At 36.0% G+C, this 18,944-nt stretch overlaps 1 protein-coding gene across 1 annotated transcript in view; it reads left to right on the top strand.

Annotated features, from left to right (window-relative positions):
• The window catches only part of LOC113236061 (protein kinase C, brain isozyme), a 432,928-nt gene extending 416,237 nt beyond the window's left edge, over positions 1–16,691 (top strand). Inside the window, exons 4-13 of the mRNA XM_026472062.1 lie at positions 112–223; positions 5,451–5,579; positions 5,922–6,118; positions 7,974–8,294; positions 8,385–8,558; positions 9,188–9,279; positions 10,009–10,375; positions 11,743–11,907; positions 14,997–15,156; positions 15,357–16,691. Coding sequence (XP_026327847.1) covers positions 112–223; positions 5,451–5,579; positions 5,922–6,118; positions 7,974–8,294; positions 8,385–8,558; positions 9,188–9,279; positions 10,009–10,375; positions 11,743–11,907; positions 14,997–15,149 — 1,710 coding nt within the window. The 3' untranslated portion in view covers positions 15,150–15,156; positions 15,357–16,691. The remainder of the gene's footprint in view (positions 1–111; positions 224–5,450; positions 5,580–5,921; positions 6,119–7,973; positions 8,295–8,384; positions 8,559–9,187; positions 9,280–10,008; positions 10,376–11,742; positions 11,908–14,996; positions 15,157–15,356) is intronic.
• The last annotated feature ends 2,253 nt before the right edge of the window (positions 16,692–18,944 follow it).

Consider the following 18,944-nt stretch of genomic DNA (forward strand, 5'->3'; position numbering starts at 1 on the left):
AACAATACAAAAAAGTGTTGATAAACAGTTTTGACAATACCAACATGTATTACATGCTGGGGTATTTAAGAACGTTTCTGTTTGTAGCTGTTAATTTGATGCATTATACAGGACACTCGTACGCGGCACAACTTTCGCAATCACACATACGCTTCGCCGGCGTTCTGCGATCACTGCGGCTCGCTTCTCTACGGCCTGATCCATCAAGGCCTCAAGTGTCAAGGTACCACCAAGGACGTCGCTGGAGTCTGTTAACACGCTTGATTTTACTAACGCGCTTCCTTGTTCTTGCTTCGCTCTTTTCAGATATCGGTGGTGGTTTTATGCTAATGCCTTTATTTTGTAGTTCTATCATTTAAGGTACCTCCAGCTAAATTCTCTTTGTTCTTGTCTTGGGAAGTCATCCTAGCCTTCTTATCCTGACCCGTTGTAATAATATTTCTTCTTACATTTCTTGCAAAGGCCGCCTACAACCCGCATAAATGGAGTAATTGGACGTTCCTTGTACCGACGTTTTGTGACCATTGTGGAGCAATGCTCCATGGCCTTGCCCATCAGGGATTTAAATGCGCAGGTATACAACTTGAAACATTTCAACAATTCTAGTTCCTGGGGTATCCCTGTAGCAGTCAATGGAACACGCTTGAGGTTGTATGATCACTCAACCCTTGACTTCAATCGTAGTCAGAGACTCGCACGCGTAGCATGTTTGTTCAGTTCTTTTGAGAATAATATGTTATGTATAAGAGAAAGAAAAAGAAATGATATTTAACATGTTATGCGAGAAAGAGAAAAGAATATCGGCTGCACGGCGGAGCCGCTGGCTATGATGCTAAGTCTTATAGAACTTGCAACAACAGAAATGTGTATACCTGAAATAAACGGTCATGATGTGAGTCCGCACATAGTACAATAAGTGTTTCATAGCCACAGAAGAAGCAAAATGTTCCCTTAAATTCCCCGAAAATCTGTAAAATTAGTTTGGTTAATTAATTCGTTTCCAATTGCACGATCTGACTGAATAATGGAAATTGAACTTGTCGTGACTTAGCGGACCCTAGATTTAATATTGATTTAATCTCCTTGTCCTTTTGAAAGCGGCATATTGAAATGTATTAAGCCTTTGTTCCGTGTTCGAATAAGGTTTCATTGTTTAGTTTATAATAATATGTTGCCTATATCTGTGTACCCTGTGCTTTCAAGGGGAATTATTTTTGAATCACTCTTTTCTGAAATGTGACCTTTTTGTCGTTGTTAAATATTGACAATGTGGACGAGAATTAAATTTCTATTTACCTTGACTTACCCACGGAAGTAAGTTAAGATTAAAGTAAATATTAAAGATTTATTCATATGCCATTGTAAAGTATTAAAACTGTATCTACGTTTTGTTATCTTTCAAAAATGACATTTGGTCAAGTGATTTATCGATAAAGCGATTCAAAAATATACACACCCTTTACTAAGTTTTCATCTATGTGTAAATGTGTTCTCAGTACTATCGTTTTGTAGTTGGCTATAAACTTTGAACGGGAGCTGTTGCCTTGGGCATGTTGTTCATTAATTAGCAAAGTAGCTTCTTAGTTCTATTGTTTCCAACATGAAATGGAGCGGGTATGTCGCGTTTTACAAAGGAAGCAGATGATTCACATATTCATCGTCATTGTTTACTTATTATACTCATAATTTTTCCGTCATTGTTCATCTGCTAATATTTAAGAGTAATAAACCTTATCACGCCCAGAAAAGACATTTCAGTCGACGGCAATTCGATGTAGAATAATAATCAAATGAAACTACCGCTGGCGAATCGATACAGACTTTTGCAGCCGCCGTGCCCGCTTTTCAAACTCTTTGTTCTGCTATCTCGTGCTTCTGCATGCAAACGTTTTTCATTATTTGTGAGAGAACTTTTGAGTTTTTTTTTGTAGTAGCATGTTTATTGTCATCTGTGAGTAGTAGAACTATGTTCAATGTGTAATTACATGTTTTCTTTTGTTTCGATCTCTGAACGTCTCAAATTAAAATAATGAAGTAATATTTAAGTAGAATAGGATGACGTAATTATGTTGAGTTGACGTAAACCACAATTCTCGTAATGATTGCATAACTGACACTGGCAACGATCGTCATTAATGTTAAATTATTTTTACAAAACTGGAAGTGACCTAAGTGTTTCATTAGTAGATAAAATGACTACATATAAATACGTGGAGCATTTAAAGTACTGTAACTTTAATACGAGTGGGCGTGGCGCTTACCACCAGGCGCATAACTTGTATGTCCAGAACCTTGATATTATAAAATTCTGAGTTATAAACGCGTCTCTCCTGTAGGCGGAATCATAGATTTCATCGATGGCGCTTCACACATCACATCACTTTAAAAAAGAAGACGGAAATATAAACAAAAAAGTCATAATTATTAATTACATCCAGAAATACATACTACAAGTACTGGCACTCTATGATAGCCATTTTGACAGATTTCAATAGTGAGATGAAATCTCAATTCATTATCGAAAAAAATATAATCAAATGCGAGTCACATTTACAAGTTTTTACATTTATAACTAGTATTGCAAGGGGTAATTGATTAAAAAGTTTAAATAAAACGAAAATAAAAATGTTTACATAATCAGTCAATTCAAAACTGCTTTGTATTGCATTGAGTTTTGACGCGAGTTTGCCGAAGGTAGAAGTTGTGCTGGACAGCGATCCTATAAATGACGATCGTGTTAGATTTCATTTAAAAAAATTTCGAATTTCAAAAAACAAATGCCGAGTTGAGTCGTAAAATTATACGTATATAAATTTTACTGCACGTCACTATTGACAACAATGCACATCAATTAGCTCCTTCAACGTAGCTATGACTTAATACGAAACTTGATGAGCGGACAAGCGACAAAACGGCCATCATAGCGTGCCAGTTTAGTAGCAGTAGAGCTCTTTGTGAAAGAATTCATCCAGAGAAGTACCGCCATCTTACCTATTTCTGCCGCCAAGCAGTGACGTGAGCATTACTGCGGTCCGGTTTTGATGGGTAAAAGTGCTAGTGAAATTACAGGCACATGAGACTTGTCAATTTATGTCTCAGGGCAATAGAGCAATCCTATTTAAGCCTGTAAGACCTCACAAAAACAATTCACTGTCCATGCAGTTTACGTTCTCCGTTCGAAATCCGTTCACCTTTTCTTTCATAGCAAAATCGTATCATGACGTGCCATTTGCCATTCAAATGGCGGTCTCATCTGTAAAAATAAGCGATTCAAAAAAGTTACTCCGTGAGTAACTTTTTTAGATATTGTTACATTTTTCAGTAGTTTCGCCTAAGTTTTATTATATTTTCAGTTTCATAATTATTTGTTATCTTTCTATGTTATATAGCCAATTGTCAATAAATAAAAACTATTAACTATTTAGCGTTTCTTGAAAATTTTGGTTCGAGTTTCCAATCTTTTAAGTATTGTTGATAAATTATGGGCATGAATGTTATTGCAATTTTTAAATGGAATATTAATCATTTTAATAATTTTATTGACTTAGCGAAAATCGTAAAATAACTTTTAAATAGTGCCAAATTTTACTTTAATGCAATCAATGAAAATGTACGAATACAAGATAAGTTCCAATTATGTTATCAAATTACAAACTCACCTTCATTGACTTACAATTATATGGACGTCGGATCCGCGCTAAAAAGTGTCCGCACTTGTAAGGCGCTAAAATCGTATACAGAGCGCGACAGTCTTCATTTGTTCTACTGACAGCGCGATACTGCGATGACATTACAATTTAAATTTCGAATAGGTTGACTTGGGACATTTTTTTCGTGGTTTTTGTATTAGACCCGTCGTCCATTTATTTGTAAGTCAATGCTCACCTTATTAATTTCAATGATAATGACTAGACATGACTTGTAATTTTGTCGTACGACGAATTGTAAAGTATGATTGAAAAGTTGCCGATATTACAAAACAACGTAATAAGTATAATCAATAATAAAATTAATAAAAAAAATATAATTATTCTCATTTTGAACACAATCGGTTAATAGTGCTTGAACGCTCCCAGGATAGTACATCTGTCTATTTCTTTCATATGTTTTAGTATGTAGTTCCATCTCGCTCTTGTTAGATGTCAGCTAGACAGCCAGAGACAATTAACGTTTAAAAAGTAGAACTCATCATCCTGTCATGCCATTCCCGTTCAACTTTGTGTAGGTCATAGTAGTCTCACAAGCCATTAAAAAAATTACACGAATTTAAGCGATTCAGTTTTACCAGGCCAAGTGAATTGCATGAGACTTGGCTGGCTGCCTATAAGCTCATAGTAGGCCCCCAGGGCGCAGCGGCAGTACCCCTCCGATCTTTCGTTATGTCTCTGGCACAGCAACTGCTATGGACAGGCGTGTCGCTTACCACCAGGTGCGTGATTTGCTCGTCCCGTCACTTGGTATCATAAAACAAAAAGCGTAAAAAACAGAACTGTACTAAGGACTACATTTCCAGTCGATTGACTGGGCCGATTGAAATAGTGTGAAAAGCACTTACATATTTTACAAAGGTCAGACCGTTATAAAAGCTCTATTAAAAAGCACTCTGTGACAAAAGCACGTTGTATTAATTAAATTACACTGCTACGCAGCTGTTCTTCTGAGAATTCGTAATTATAAAAATAATAAACCATTGTCTCCTACCCCGTTTCATTTCAGAATAATTACAAGTAGAAAACTGGTTAAAATTCGACAAGACAACGTAAATGAATTTTCAAACATAAATTTTCTTCGCTCAATCCGTTTTGCATGATAATTTTGTAGATTTGAATGCGTCTTTTTGTTTTTGTGTTTACTAAATGCTTTTGTTTACAAACAGGTGAGTTGAACTTGACGCAAGTTAACTTGTACATGTAAGATGTCGACGAAATCGGTCCAATATCAAAACTAAAATTTTTGAGGTTTATTTAAAGCTTTCTTTAAAAAATATGATATTGCTAGATTTCGTAGACACACTGTAATGTATTTTTTTTTTTTGGTTGGTTACATCCATCTTCTACCAAAGCTGAGCATGGAAGCGTTGCATTTATGTGACATATCACAGCTTCTTAATAAAACAGCCAAAGCTGCTCCGCTTTGGTTGATTAATCAGCCTAACAATACATTTAATATATGTATTTTATACCTTTAATGTTGACCACAATTTTATAAAAATAGCACTAATATTCTTAACGAAACTCGAAGTTTGGAGTCTCAACTTAACATACCTATTAATGACAAATTTATTCGAATCGATCAATCGTAACTCTGTCATGATCTGCGGTGTACGGTGGTGTACCCGATAGACCAATGATGAGCGCGGCAATGTACGGGATATGACCAAAAAAGGTCCTGACAGCGTTCCAGCAGATTACGGCAAGACGGTACTATAACACGATGTTGATAAAATCCAGCATGCGACATGAACGTGCACAAGCGATGCGAGGAGTCCGTCCCGAATCTGTGCGGCTGCGACCACACCGAGAGGCGCGGGCGCATTCAGCTCACCATCACCTGCCACCACAACAAGCTTATTGTCGAAGGTAATATCACTTTCTTAAGTTTTTTAGACTAGGCAACTCTCAATCTCACCAAAATTGATGATTTGAAAACTTAAAACTTGTATCTTCACCGAGTAACGAAGTCATTTCCATTTCAGTCTGACTTTCCGCGATAAGTTCCTTCCTTCAAGATTTTTTTTTCAAATAATTGACATGTAAAAAGTTCTTGTAGATTAACTCACATTCAATGAATATCCTGAGGTATAATGTTCCAAATCAGGTCTATAATTACGTGTAGTAGTAGCTTCTAGGTAAACAAATTCCGTCACAGACGCGTTGCTGTCTAAGAAAAAGATGTCACAAAGCAACAATCCACTCTTACAGTGAAGCAAGGACGCAACCTCATTCCCATGGATCCCAACGGACTTTCGGACCCATACGTCAAGATGAAGCTGATTCCGGACTCGGACAATGTCAAGAAAAAAACCAAGACCATCCGCAGCACGCTCAATCCTGTGTGGAACGAGACTCTCTCCTTCGATCTCAAGCCCGAAGACAAAGACAGACGGCTCCTGATTGAGGTATGTGTTTTATCTTTCCAAAAACGAACTTTTTTTGCGTTCTACTAATAATTTTTTACCAAAAAACCAAATAAAGCTCAAGAAGAAGCTTGATGCTGTATTCCAAAAGAGGTAAACATGTCAAGAAGAAATAGAGCAAGGTCCAGAGTCTATAAAATGGTGTCCATTGCGATAAGTTTGATAGTAATATCCATTGTATGTGTAAGTATTTTTGTGAGATCTATGTAGACGACAGGGTATATCTTCGGTCTTTTGTAGAAAGGGTATAAGCGATATTTCGTAGATTTTTTTACAAGTGAGCATTTTTTTATGATTCTTAGTGACGGGACGAACCAGTCGTGGGCCTGGTGGTAAGCGCCAGGCCTGTCCATAACAGTTGCAATGCCACTCAGAGATTTAAAACGCAAACGCAAAAATCTGAGGGTCACGACCTCTGCGCCCGTCACCCTGAGTCATATAATAAATTGACTGTCTCATGTGTCTGTAATGTCACCAAAATGTAAGACTTAAACCTTAAACCAAAATTAATTTAAAACAGGACCACGATTAATTTAGCACAGGTCACAGGCACTATATGCGATCGAAGAATGCCCGTTAAGCTAAAGAGGAAAATATACAAGACCGTGATTAGATCTGTCATATTGTATGGATCAGAATGTTGGGCGATGAAAATGGAGGATGAACGAACTGTGCATGTGGCGGAAATGCGAATGTTGAGATGGATATGTGGAGTGCCGAGAAAGGATAAGGTAAGGAATGAGTACATCTGGAGAAGTTTGAAAGTGGAGTCAGCGACGGAAAAGATGACGAGTAATAGGCTAGCGTGGTATGGACATATCATGCGGAGGCAAGAATGTCATGTGACGAGTGCTAGGTATGAATGTGGAGGGATATAAGCGGAAAGGAAGGCCAAAGAAAAGATGGGTGGATTGTGTGAAAGATGACATGGATAAGAAAGGTGTAAGAATAAAAATGACGGCTAATAGGGGAGAATGGAAGAAAAATACATGTTGTGCCGACACCACCTAGCGTGGGAGAAGGACAAGAAGAAGAGAAAGAAGAGAGTCGTTAAAATGTAAAACTTGCTCGTTATAATTATTAATACAAAGATCGAACATTAAGAAAAATTCCTTTAATATTAATTAAGAAATAGGATCTTAGTGTTCGGTCTCTATACTAATAACTATAAAAAACTAATGGAGTAATTTCACAAAGAAAAATTTGTATACAATGGTAGTGAAACATTGTGACTTCGTACTAACACACGCTCCCCTGAAAAAATCTACAAAATCTCGCTTACGCCGTTTCTACAAAACACCGACGATATTTAACGTTCCGAATGAAAATTGATTTGAAGGACGATTTATTTTGCTAAAATATATTACAATTTACTGGTCAAATGTTCACACTTACTTGAAACTGAGACCGGCGCTTCATTGTAAACAATTTCCAATTGTATAGCTATCGGTGCCTCTACAGATCCTTTATTTTGTAGCTTCCCGTTTGCTAACACAGCGATCGAGTTTACGTGTAAAATTTGCCGCTACCAGATGCCTAACAAACGCTGCTGCTACCAGTTACCACAAAGTTTTTACGTTTTAAAATTGTTGTTGAAGAACACAGGCCTTTAGTTTGAGAACTCTTACCATTTGATCGACGGTTTAACGTTACAAACGTATTTGAATGCATTTCATTTTAAATTATGCCTTCAGTTCTTAAAAACTGTATATATTTTTTCACAGATATTTACTACAGTATACATTTTCCATAAATACCACTCATAAAATCCTCTCCTGTGTCATCGAAGATTGACTACATACAGCTGTACCCTATTTTTCTACATTCATAATTCCAGATATGGGATTGGGACCGCACATCCCGCAACGATTTCATGGGTTCCCTTTCTTTCGGAATCTCCGAGCTTATGAAGGCCCCAGCTGACGGGTGGTTCAAGTTGCTCACTCAAGAAGAAGGCGAGTTCTATAACGTGCCAGTGCCCGAAGAAGGGGCTGATTTGGCCCAGTTGAAGAACCAGATGAGGGCCACAAGTGTGGGTGCTCGCAGGGCCCCACCACCGCCAGATCGAGAGGTCCCACACAACATGGCAGCTGCTGATGTCATTCGTGCAAGCGATTTTAACTTCATTATGGTACTCGGCAAGGGTTCTTTTGGAAAGGTAATTTCTTCTTACTTTATCTTCTGATTTTAAAATCCCAAACTGTGCTTAACGCTGAGATAAATTAATCCGTTATTCCCTCACTTTCAGGTTATGCTAGCAGAGCGCAGAGGTACTGACGAGCTGTATGCTATCAAGATCTTGAAGAAGGACATCATCATCCAAGACGACGACGTAGAGTGTACCATGGTTGAGAAACGTGTTCTGGCTCTGAGCAGCAAGCCACCTTTCTTGGTGCAACTGCATTCTTGCTTCCAGACTATGGTGAGTCACCATTTCCAAAAAAGGAACAGGAATAATCGTAGAATATAAGGGTTTCTTCAAACTATACGACTGCTTTTTTATAGCAAATACTTCGACGGTCCACCTGTTGGAAAGTGATAACCGCCGCCTGTAGGTACTAAAGAACTTAAAGACCTTAATGCCGCAAATGCATTTCCGATCGTGTGACAAAAAATCTTCAGTCTTTTGTGCCAGTCTCACGTCTGTTGGAAGAGATGCAATTCAGATCACAGAAGTACTGCTTTGCAGCAGAAATTGGCACGCGGATTCTAACTCTTCTTATAAATTAATTTATAAGCACTTTTCCTGTTATTATTACTAACAAATTATGGAACTCGTTGTCTGAAATAAAATAATTTTATTTTTTTTTTATTTAAATATTTATTGTTTTCTATTAATGATAATCTAGAACAACATCTTTGCAGAAAATGTGTGGCGGTACGAATGTGGTAGATAAATAATCAGTCTTGTGTAGCGCGTTAATAACAGTGGTCTACTGTCAGCTATTTCGTTTTCATACATATTGCGAGGCAATAATAATATTGTCATTTCGTACAAAAGATGTTTTACCGAACTTCTAAACAATTTGAAACCACTAAGCTTAATTTCAGGATCGACTCTACTTTGTGATGGAGTACGTCAACGGCGGAGATCTGATGTTCCAGATTCAGCAGTGCGGAAAATTCAAAGAGCCTGTTGCTGTGTTAGTTTCCTTTTTAGTTACATGTTTAACAATAATGAAAGTTAGTCTTAACAAACTGTAACACTAAATTAGTGGAACGTCGACTTCGAAGCAACGGGTATGTCATGCGTGAACCATTTTTAATTGTGCAATGATAAAGATGTGAAACAAACATGGATAGCAACCGAAGAAAAAAAAAACACTTCCATTTTGGTTGCATTCCCCTTTCCAGCTCTTAAATTTCTTAATCACTTAAAGAGAAATTTAGGAAATTTAAAAAATTGCTACTTAGCATTACGGCCGCCTGTTGGACATTAGCCCACTCTGTGATATTTAAATTACATATATAACATGAGAGTTGTAAAAACATCAAGTGACGGGACTAACAAGTCGTGCGCCTGATGATAAACTGCACACCTGTCCATAACCGTTTGTAGTGCCATTTAGAACTTTAAATCGCAAAGATCTAAGGAGCACTGCCACTACGCCCGTCACTCTGAGACATAAGTTGACAAGTCCCATGTGCTTGTAATTTCACTAGCACCCTTACCCTTCAAAACCGGAACACAGTAATGTTGACATTACTGCTTGACGGCAGAAATAAATAAGGTGCCGGGTACTATCCTGGACAAATACTTTCACAAGGAGTTTTACTGCTACGTAAAGTGAAGTCAACCACATAAGCCGACTAAAGTTAGAAAGGGAAGTAGAGTAACAAAAAAATCGTAATAAAGTGCTTTTCAATTCCAGCTTTTATGCAGCAGAAATAGCGATCGGTCTATTCTTTCTACACTCTCGCGGAATCATTTATCGAGACCTTAAACTGGACAACGTTCTTCTCGACCAAGATGGCCATATCAAAATCGCTGACTTCGGCATGTGCAAGGAAGGAATTACCGGTGACAAAACCACCAAAACCTTCTGTGGTACCCCAGATTACATTGCCCCGGAGATCATTTTATACCAGCCCTATGGAAAATCTGTGGACTGGTGGGCGTATGGAGTTTTGCTATATGAGATGTTGGTTGGGCAACCACCGTTCGACGGTGAAGATGAAGAAGAATTGTTTGCTGCTATCACTGATAATAGTGTCTCGTATCCGAAAACGTTGAGTAAGGTCTGTGAATTTGGTTTTTCTTTTTCATATTCGTAACGCCTTATATTTATTTTTTTAAAGGTTAGCCTTTAATGGGTATTCTACCCAGACCCAGTAAACTCAAGCGGGCAAATATGCAATTAATAATGTGCATTATTAATTGCTTCAGGCCCAAGTAAATATGCTCTCAATTTTGTATGAAAAACACATTGACTTACAAATAAATGTACGACGGGTCTAATACAAAAACCACGAAAAAAATGTCCCAAGTCAACCTATTTAAATGTAGTGACATGGAAAGAAAATATGAAAAAGCTAAAACGTTGAATTTAAATTGTAATGTCATCGCAGTACTGTCTGATTTTGCTTGCTTCGCTGTCAGTCGAACAAACGAAGACTAAAGCGTGAATGACGCTCTGTATACGATTTTAACGCCCTATAAAATCGGACACTTTTTAGCGCGGACCCGACGTCCATATAATTGTAAGTCAATGGAAAAACATAAATTTTATAAATACTCTATGGTTATGTAGAATATAGAGCGCTAATTTGTGTAAGTACTGGACAATTACATAATCATAGGAATAGTAATAATAGGAATAATAATGTCTGGGTCTGAGTCACTTCACATAATTATGTACATTTTGATGTACATGGGGCCTTAGGATGTAAATATAATATGGAACACACTTTATTTACAAACCCTCCGTTGTGCCTTTTTATGTAACTATGAGTATGGACCAAGAGAACTGCTAATCGTGATTAGCGATGGGCGAGTCGAGTTATTTAACTCGGTTAACTCGAGTTACTCTTACAACAAGTCAACTCGAGTTACTTTTTCATGAACTCGAGGTTCGGTACCCGCCCCGCCGCCGAGCCGAATACTTCATCCATACAGGGCGTCGCGAGCGATGGGCGAGTCGAGTTATGTAACTCGAGTTACCCCCACGAGTCAACTCGACCTACTTTTTGTGAACTCGACTCGGCGAGTCGAATATTTCATTCATAAAGCGCGTCGGTTATTTGTTCTCGCTCGGTCGGTTCGGCGACCTTCGAGCACGCTCGAGTCGCGGTCGGCAGGCCGATTGTGCCCAGCTCGGTGAATCGTCTATTCGAGTTCCACTCGCGACTCGCGGTTACTCTGTCAGACACCGAGTCGAGTTAACTCGAATTGCAACTCGAGTTAAAAATCTCAAATAGAACGGACCTTTCTGGAAATAGAAAAACGTTAAATCCACAATAAAGAAAACACTTTCCTGTACTAAATTGGTTTTTATCAATGTCAACTTTCATTCCTATAAAATTCTACGCTGTTTGTGATATTGAATGACATGTCTGTAAATTATACTGTATTGTAATTAGGTGTCTAAATATATCTTGTGTTATAGGAGGCAAAGGACGCGTGCAAGACGTTCCTGACCAAAAACCCCGTGAAGAGGCTGGGGTGTGGCCCGCGGGGGGAAGAGGACGTTCGCACGCATCCGTTCTTCCGCCGCATCGACTGGGCCCGCGTTGAAGCTAGAGAGATCCAGCCACCCTTCAAGCCTAAGATCGTGAGTAATTTCTCTAATATAATTTCTTTAATTCGTGAAAATGCAATAAGGGCCATCCGGTATTTTTACTTTATAGAAAATATTGATACAAAATAAGATTACACATAACATAAATGTAAACAAGTCAAATAGCATCCCCGAATTAGATACTGGTAAAGTAATTGTCCTTTCGGATAAAATAGGACGTGGTATTACTAAACATATCAAGAACATTAGTTCAGCAAGTCAAGTAACAAATATTTGCAAACCGGGAGCATTCGAAGAAATTGTCAGAGACGCAAAATGTTATACAAAAACATTGCCGGAAAAAGATCTTCTGGTCATCTTAGTTGCTGACTATGTTGGGATACATCACAACCATGCTACGTACAATAAACTTTTAGAACAGTTGTTAAACAGTCAAAACTTAGTATGTAAAATAGTTATAAGCAGTATCTTATATGATAATATAAATGACAAAATTATTTATGCAGTTAACCAAAAGATAGCACATCTAGCCTCATGAACGGACAGAGTTCAATATCTGGAATTAAATTCACCTACAATATCTAAAAAATACAACAAGCGTGAAATTGCTAAGACCATTGTAAACTGTTACACGATGTGCCGTGACTCGGCAAATTTGCGTTTCATTACATTGCAGGATGACAATACCACAATAAACCATCATTCAAATTTTATCAAAAGTTGCAACAAGATAAAAGGGTCTTAGTTTTAATTCACTCTAACGTTAAGAGCATAAATAATAAGTACTTAGATTTGCTAATTCCGTTATATGTCTATGTTTAAGTGAAACCTCAACCACTGAAGCGCAGATAAATGTAATGAATATAATATAGGGTATGTAATATAGGGGGTTGCAATTTTTGTAAAAAACGATACTGATTACAAACAACGTTAGGATATTAATAAACTATCATTCGAAATGAACTGTGAGGTATGTGCTGTTGAGATAAAATCGCCAAAACTGGTATTGTTTGCATGTATCGCCCAGATTATAATTTTGATATTTTTCATAATGTTCTTAGTATTATCATGAATAAAGTAACCAAAGAAAATAAAAAAGATATGATATTAGCTGGCGATTTCAATTTGAATGTATTGGAAGGTAACAAATATAATAAAAATGGAGTTAGAAAGTTCAAGAATGAGCTACGGAATTACAATTGTCACTACTCACTAGACACACCCACTCGAACTGAAGGTTCAAACTCAACGTGTATTGACAATTTTACTGTTACTTTGATTGTATACATCATAATATCCTTATGTGTAAGCTTGAGTATTACGGTCTGGATCAGGATCCAGGATAGTTTTAATGCAACAGGTTGCATTAAAACTATTAAATAGCTTTTTGAAGGATAGGAATCAATTGGTACAAATTGAAGAATCTGTTTCTGTACTGGGAAAGTCTGACATGGGGGTACTACAGGGATCTGTATTGGGCCCTATATTATTCCTAATATATATAAACGACTTGCCAAACAGCTTGCCTAAGTGGAGCTTTGTAAATTTATTTGCTGATGACACCCATGTCGGTATAAAAGGTAAGATAAGAGGAAGTTAAGGCACAAAAAGTTGATGAAGTAGTTAGCCTATTAGACGAATGGTTTACTGCTAACGATATACTACTGAATAAAAATAAAACAACTGTTGTGAAATATTGCTCGGGAAAACAACGTACGGTAGATTTTAAATCAAATACAAAATTTTAGGCTATGCTATTGATAATACTTTGAGTCATCAAACTTATATCAATAATGTGTGTAATGAAATAGCAGGTGGAAATTATGCACTTCTTGAATTAAAGCCATTAATCGATAAAAAAAAATTGTTGACTGTGTATTATGCATACATTCAATCGATAATAAATTACGCTGTGACAATTCGGCAACGAGGCAACGGCGCCAATGTAAAACGCGTTCTGGTGCTACAGAAAAGATCGATAAGAATAATCAGTGGTATCTAAAGAAGAATATCCGCAAAAATCTTTTTTGTTAAATTGGGGGTCATGGCAGTAATATCATTGTTTATTTTTAATTCCTTGAAGGAAGTACATAAAAAGAAGATTAACTTTAAAAGAACCAGAGATATACACATTTACAATACTAGAAAGAAAGAAAGACTGGTAGTACCAAAAACGAGATTGAAAAGAACTGCTAAGCAAGGTTATTGTCTAAAGATAAAAATATACAATGAACTACCACCGAATACATTCGAATTGCTCGAATTCAATATTTTAATTTATGTGTATGTGTGCAAATCTTTGAATTTAGTTATAGGTAGTACATTAAATGTTAGTAGTGAACGACTGATAAGATATTTTGTACTATTGACGTGCTAAATGTTACGAGTTTTGTGACGTGGCAAATAAAGAATTTGAATTTGAATATTTATTTTCAAGTGTTAGCTGTATACTGACAGTCTTTAAACAGGTTTTCGCTCATTTGGTGTAACATTAACATAATTGTAATTTTGGCAAAATTGAATTAAGTATGTTAACACATCTGTAACATAACATAGTACAGTCTTTTTTGAATGTCGGTTAAATACTTGAAAGCCCTTGGCACAAAATTCCAATAAGAAAGAATATCTTTGTTTCGCTCGACACAACAATAATCTCTATAACACGTGACTTTAGAGTTTCATAATGTTATAGAGAGCGACATAGTCGCTCCTCGAGCTCAAAATGTAAAGGTTTAACTTTAGTCATTTTACAGTGACATCTTCAGGAAGATATTGTGAGAACCATAATGCGTTTACGACGCCATAGGAATGTAATTACGGCTACAAAGCTGTAAGAATTATTAAAAAGAAGCTATAATGACTCTGTTTGCATGAGCGTCGTAATAATGCTCATTTATTAACATGCTCTGCTTAGGAAATGAAACTATTTTTTCAGCTCTGAATCGCGTATATTCGTTTTTTCGTTTCGGGCCCTCTGTAAATCCTATGGTCACATCAAGTAGATGTTTTTTCACACTTACAATATATTTTTTTAAATTAGGTACGTTCATAGTCATATTATAATGTAACAGCAAATGGTGACGACGTGTGATGTGATATTAACTAAGTATTTGTCTTAACAGAAACACCGCAAAGACGTGTCCAACTTTGACAAGCAGTTCACTCAAGAGAAGACAGAGCTGACGCCAACTGACAAGCTATTCATGATGAACCTGGACCAGACAGAGTTCATGGGATTCTCCTTCCTCAACCCCGAGTTCGTGCAGCACGTGTGAATCACAGGTATTGCATACTTTATAGCCTAGGTATTAATATCTTTTGAAGACATATAACAATTTCATTCAAAAATGGCATAAACTAAATAATATGCGTTGATACGTTATTTGATTTATGTAAATAGGTCCTTGGATCTAGTAAGCGTTACCTCTAATATTAAGTTGATAAATTGCTAAAAATCCTGCCTGATTTACCTTTTATTGCAGGGTTGAAACTCATCGCATCGTTGAAATTGAATCATTCGTGACGCGTTCGATTTCGAATCGCTGCTGTATCCTGCATATATCTCTCTCACTCATATGACGAACGTCGTTTGCTGTCTCACTTTTGACTGTACATTGTGTTAAGTTTGAACTTTGTGTCTTTACATAACAAGTCTGGGCCAGAAACTTTTGAATGTAACGTAATAAGGCTGTAAATGACTTGTTGTGTCGGTTTCATGGAGAAATCTAAAATTATTAACCTTTTTTGTGAACGAGAAACACCATTTTGTAGGTGTAAGTAAGGGAAGACTAGAAATTTTAATCATTTGCTCATTTCCCTTGTATCTTTTTTAAGACAATCATTTGCGTAAGTATATCTCCATCCAATGCGACATGACGCTAGGTAAAATGATATTTTTAATTTATTTCTATCGTATTATTAGCAACTTATGGTTATTTAATTAATAATTTCCGCAATAATTTATTTATCCGTGCAATAATAATGAGATACCTCAACGAATTTCTAAAAGCAATACTGATTTGTATGTATTAATTGTTTCGTATGTATCTAATAATGAATTTAAATTTTGCGGGCTCTCTAAACATTATTAACGTCATTGTAGATATTTCACGGTGTTACTAATATGTAAAGTAAGTCAACATACTCACTTTGTTTTGTAGAATCTCGGGAAAAACTCTGGTATATCGTGAACTTGGGGCCACTTGGTAATTTAGTAAATATTCGTTTCGTCTGTTTCATGTATTTGTAATGTATGATGCCAAAAGCGAGTAATTGCCTAGTTTGTTTTCATTTTGTAGTGCTCTAACGAAATTGATGTAACTTGAATATTAGGTATGGCAAATTTGATATGTCGGTTTTTCTATTGGCCAAAACAATCTTTAAAAATACAAACCAATCGATATATTACAAATCTAATCTAATTGTGTACGTCTGTTGGTGTAACTTGTAAATAAACCAGGCAAATGTCTTGCATAAAATCTCACATCAGCCACATATCAATGTCGTAATTGTAAATACTTGTCGTGTCGTGTGGATGGCATCGCTAACTTTAGCCATTAGGATTGTTTTTAGGCCTTTTGGACACACGATGTGGATCAATCGCATTTTTACTTACTGACCTTTATTGTTTATTTACTAATATATTCAGTATTATATTATGGTGTATTTGAGCTTATAAAGCTAGTTTTTTTTTTTCTTTTTAATGGAGTATCTATCAGTTTCCTCACATTAAATTGAAGTTAAAAAAACAATGAATTTATTTATAATCCGTTGTATTTGTTATTTTAATTATTAATTTTGAAATCTCCAAAAAATGCTCTGTTATACTTGCATAACTGGTTTTATTGTTGACGTCGTTCATCGGCCATTTTGGAAAATTAAAAAATCAACAAACATGGCCAGTATTATTAAGTTTTTTTACGGCTGTAAACAGGCTGTATAAATTTAAGTTTTCATTGTCTATCATGAAGTGTTGTTTTTTATTAATATTATGCATTTAACATTTAAGTATTATTTTGATTCACAACTGCGGTTGAATTTTGTGATTGTGTGATCTAATCAACTATTTTTGTGTAAGAGTGTTTTTATCATTGTTTGTGTGTGAGAACATGGTGTGTGTGTGTGACTTGAATGTTGTGGTGTTACTCGACGACAAAATATTGTTACTCAACTATCGTTGACTTGTGACATCTTTACACTTTTCTATCTACTTTTTACTTGTTAGAAATATTTCGTTCATGTTTTCTCTTGCATCATGGAGTGACACCACAAAAACAGATTTTGGCTGTATTAATCGTCTACTAACTAGCCTTATTAACTTAATTGTAACGTCGTTAATAAAATACATTTAATAAATCGTATAACACTTGCTAGAATTAAATTAATGTGAATTTAAAAAGAAAAAGCATTTGATTCTAAATTGGATTGTAATAAAATGACATTTTAGGTGTTCTTTATTTTTGTAATTCTATCGTTCCTTTTGCAAAGTTTCGCAATATCGATGTGGATTGAATCGATTTTTGAAATCGATTTTCTGGATATCGATATTTTCTATCGAAACTTTGTGATTGCCGTGGGTATGTGAATAGCCGAGTTAGGTCGGAACACGGTTTCAGTATAAACTATATTAGATGAATAGTGGTTAATTTCTACTATTTTTAGGCTTAGTTATAATTTAGGCGCACTGGCTCATTTTCAAGCAACATTGTAAGCACTAACTTTTTAGAAATAACGACAGTTTCATATAACTGTAAATGTATCTAACAAGCCGCGAAAGGCAACTTATACTAGATACCTACTTTATTATTCTAAAAAGCGATAGAAATGTTAAACATTATGAAACCAATTCTAATAAAAAATAGACACGTTGACGTACTCGAATAAAAACAATATAAAAACTTTAGGAGAAAATGGGCCTGCTGTGTAGACTAAAACAGCTGGTGAGGGAGACAAAGTAGAGCGCTGACGCGCTACCCGCGTACACTCCTGACGGCATACTTCGGTATACAAACATAATATTGGCGTACAAATAAACAGAATATAATAATAACTGGGTAGCGACTATCTAATCGAGAGATAATGGGGAAGCTTCTTCACAGAGCTATGGGATTTTTAAGAATAAATCTTTTTAATCATTATTGATGGTTAAAAACCTGAAATTATGAAAACAAGGGACGCATTCGATTTTTATGAAGATCAAAATCAAGTGTATACGATCTAGCGATTTTTTGTATCGATTCATTTCAATGCGATTTCTAAGCAAATCGATTAAACATTAAGGTGAATCGAGTCGTCTAGATCGTATTCATAATTAAAACAAAACAGTCTCTTTCTGGACACCTACCGATACGTAACGCTAATCCTATTTTATATTGATCTGCAAAAAAAGTAGTCTGCCTGCATCTAAGAACGATATTTGGCGATTGTTGGTACTCGAACGATCAAAATTGATTTTGAAATTATTTTTATGAGATCAATTCAAAAGCATTTGATTCGATTTGTGGATCCATTCAGAGACATATGATCCATTACGATAAAAAAATTCGATTGAAAGAAAAAAATCGTGCATCCCTAACCTTGGAGGACTTCGCATATAAAGTCATTTTTATCTCAAGAATTCGTTAAAATATATTGTAACTACCGAGTATTAAACAGAAAGATTGACTTACAAATAATCGCGTACAACGACTGTGTGACACATACGAGGCGATGTCTCAATTAGATAGTTAATTGCTACAGTATTCTGTGTCCGGATTTTAAACGGAGGCTAATTGCGGATTGTTGTCAACAATTATCATCATGTTTGATGCATGCAAGAATAATTACTGGGGCGATCTAAACTTAAAAATTAAAAAAAACACTGTCTATTACAAGAATTGTACATATGTCACAAGTTTGCAGTGAAAATGTATATTTGTGATTTAACGAGTACTTTAAAATGTTTTGACCAACTAACAGTGAACGTTGCTATGCGTGAATTTGAATGGTCACCATTGTCAAACAACTATCAACCCTATACGACATGAAATAAATTGTACAAGGTAGTTGTAAAATAGTAAGTATCTCGCAGG

The sequence above is a fragment of the Hyposmocoma kahamanoa genome, unplaced genomic scaffold (genome assembly GCF_003589595.1).
Source record: "Hyposmocoma kahamanoa isolate Upper Pololo Valley unplaced genomic scaffold, ASM358959v1 88, whole genome shotgun sequence".
Lineage (NCBI taxonomy): Eukaryota > Metazoa > Arthropoda > Insecta > Lepidoptera > Cosmopterigidae > Hyposmocoma > Hyposmocoma kahamanoa.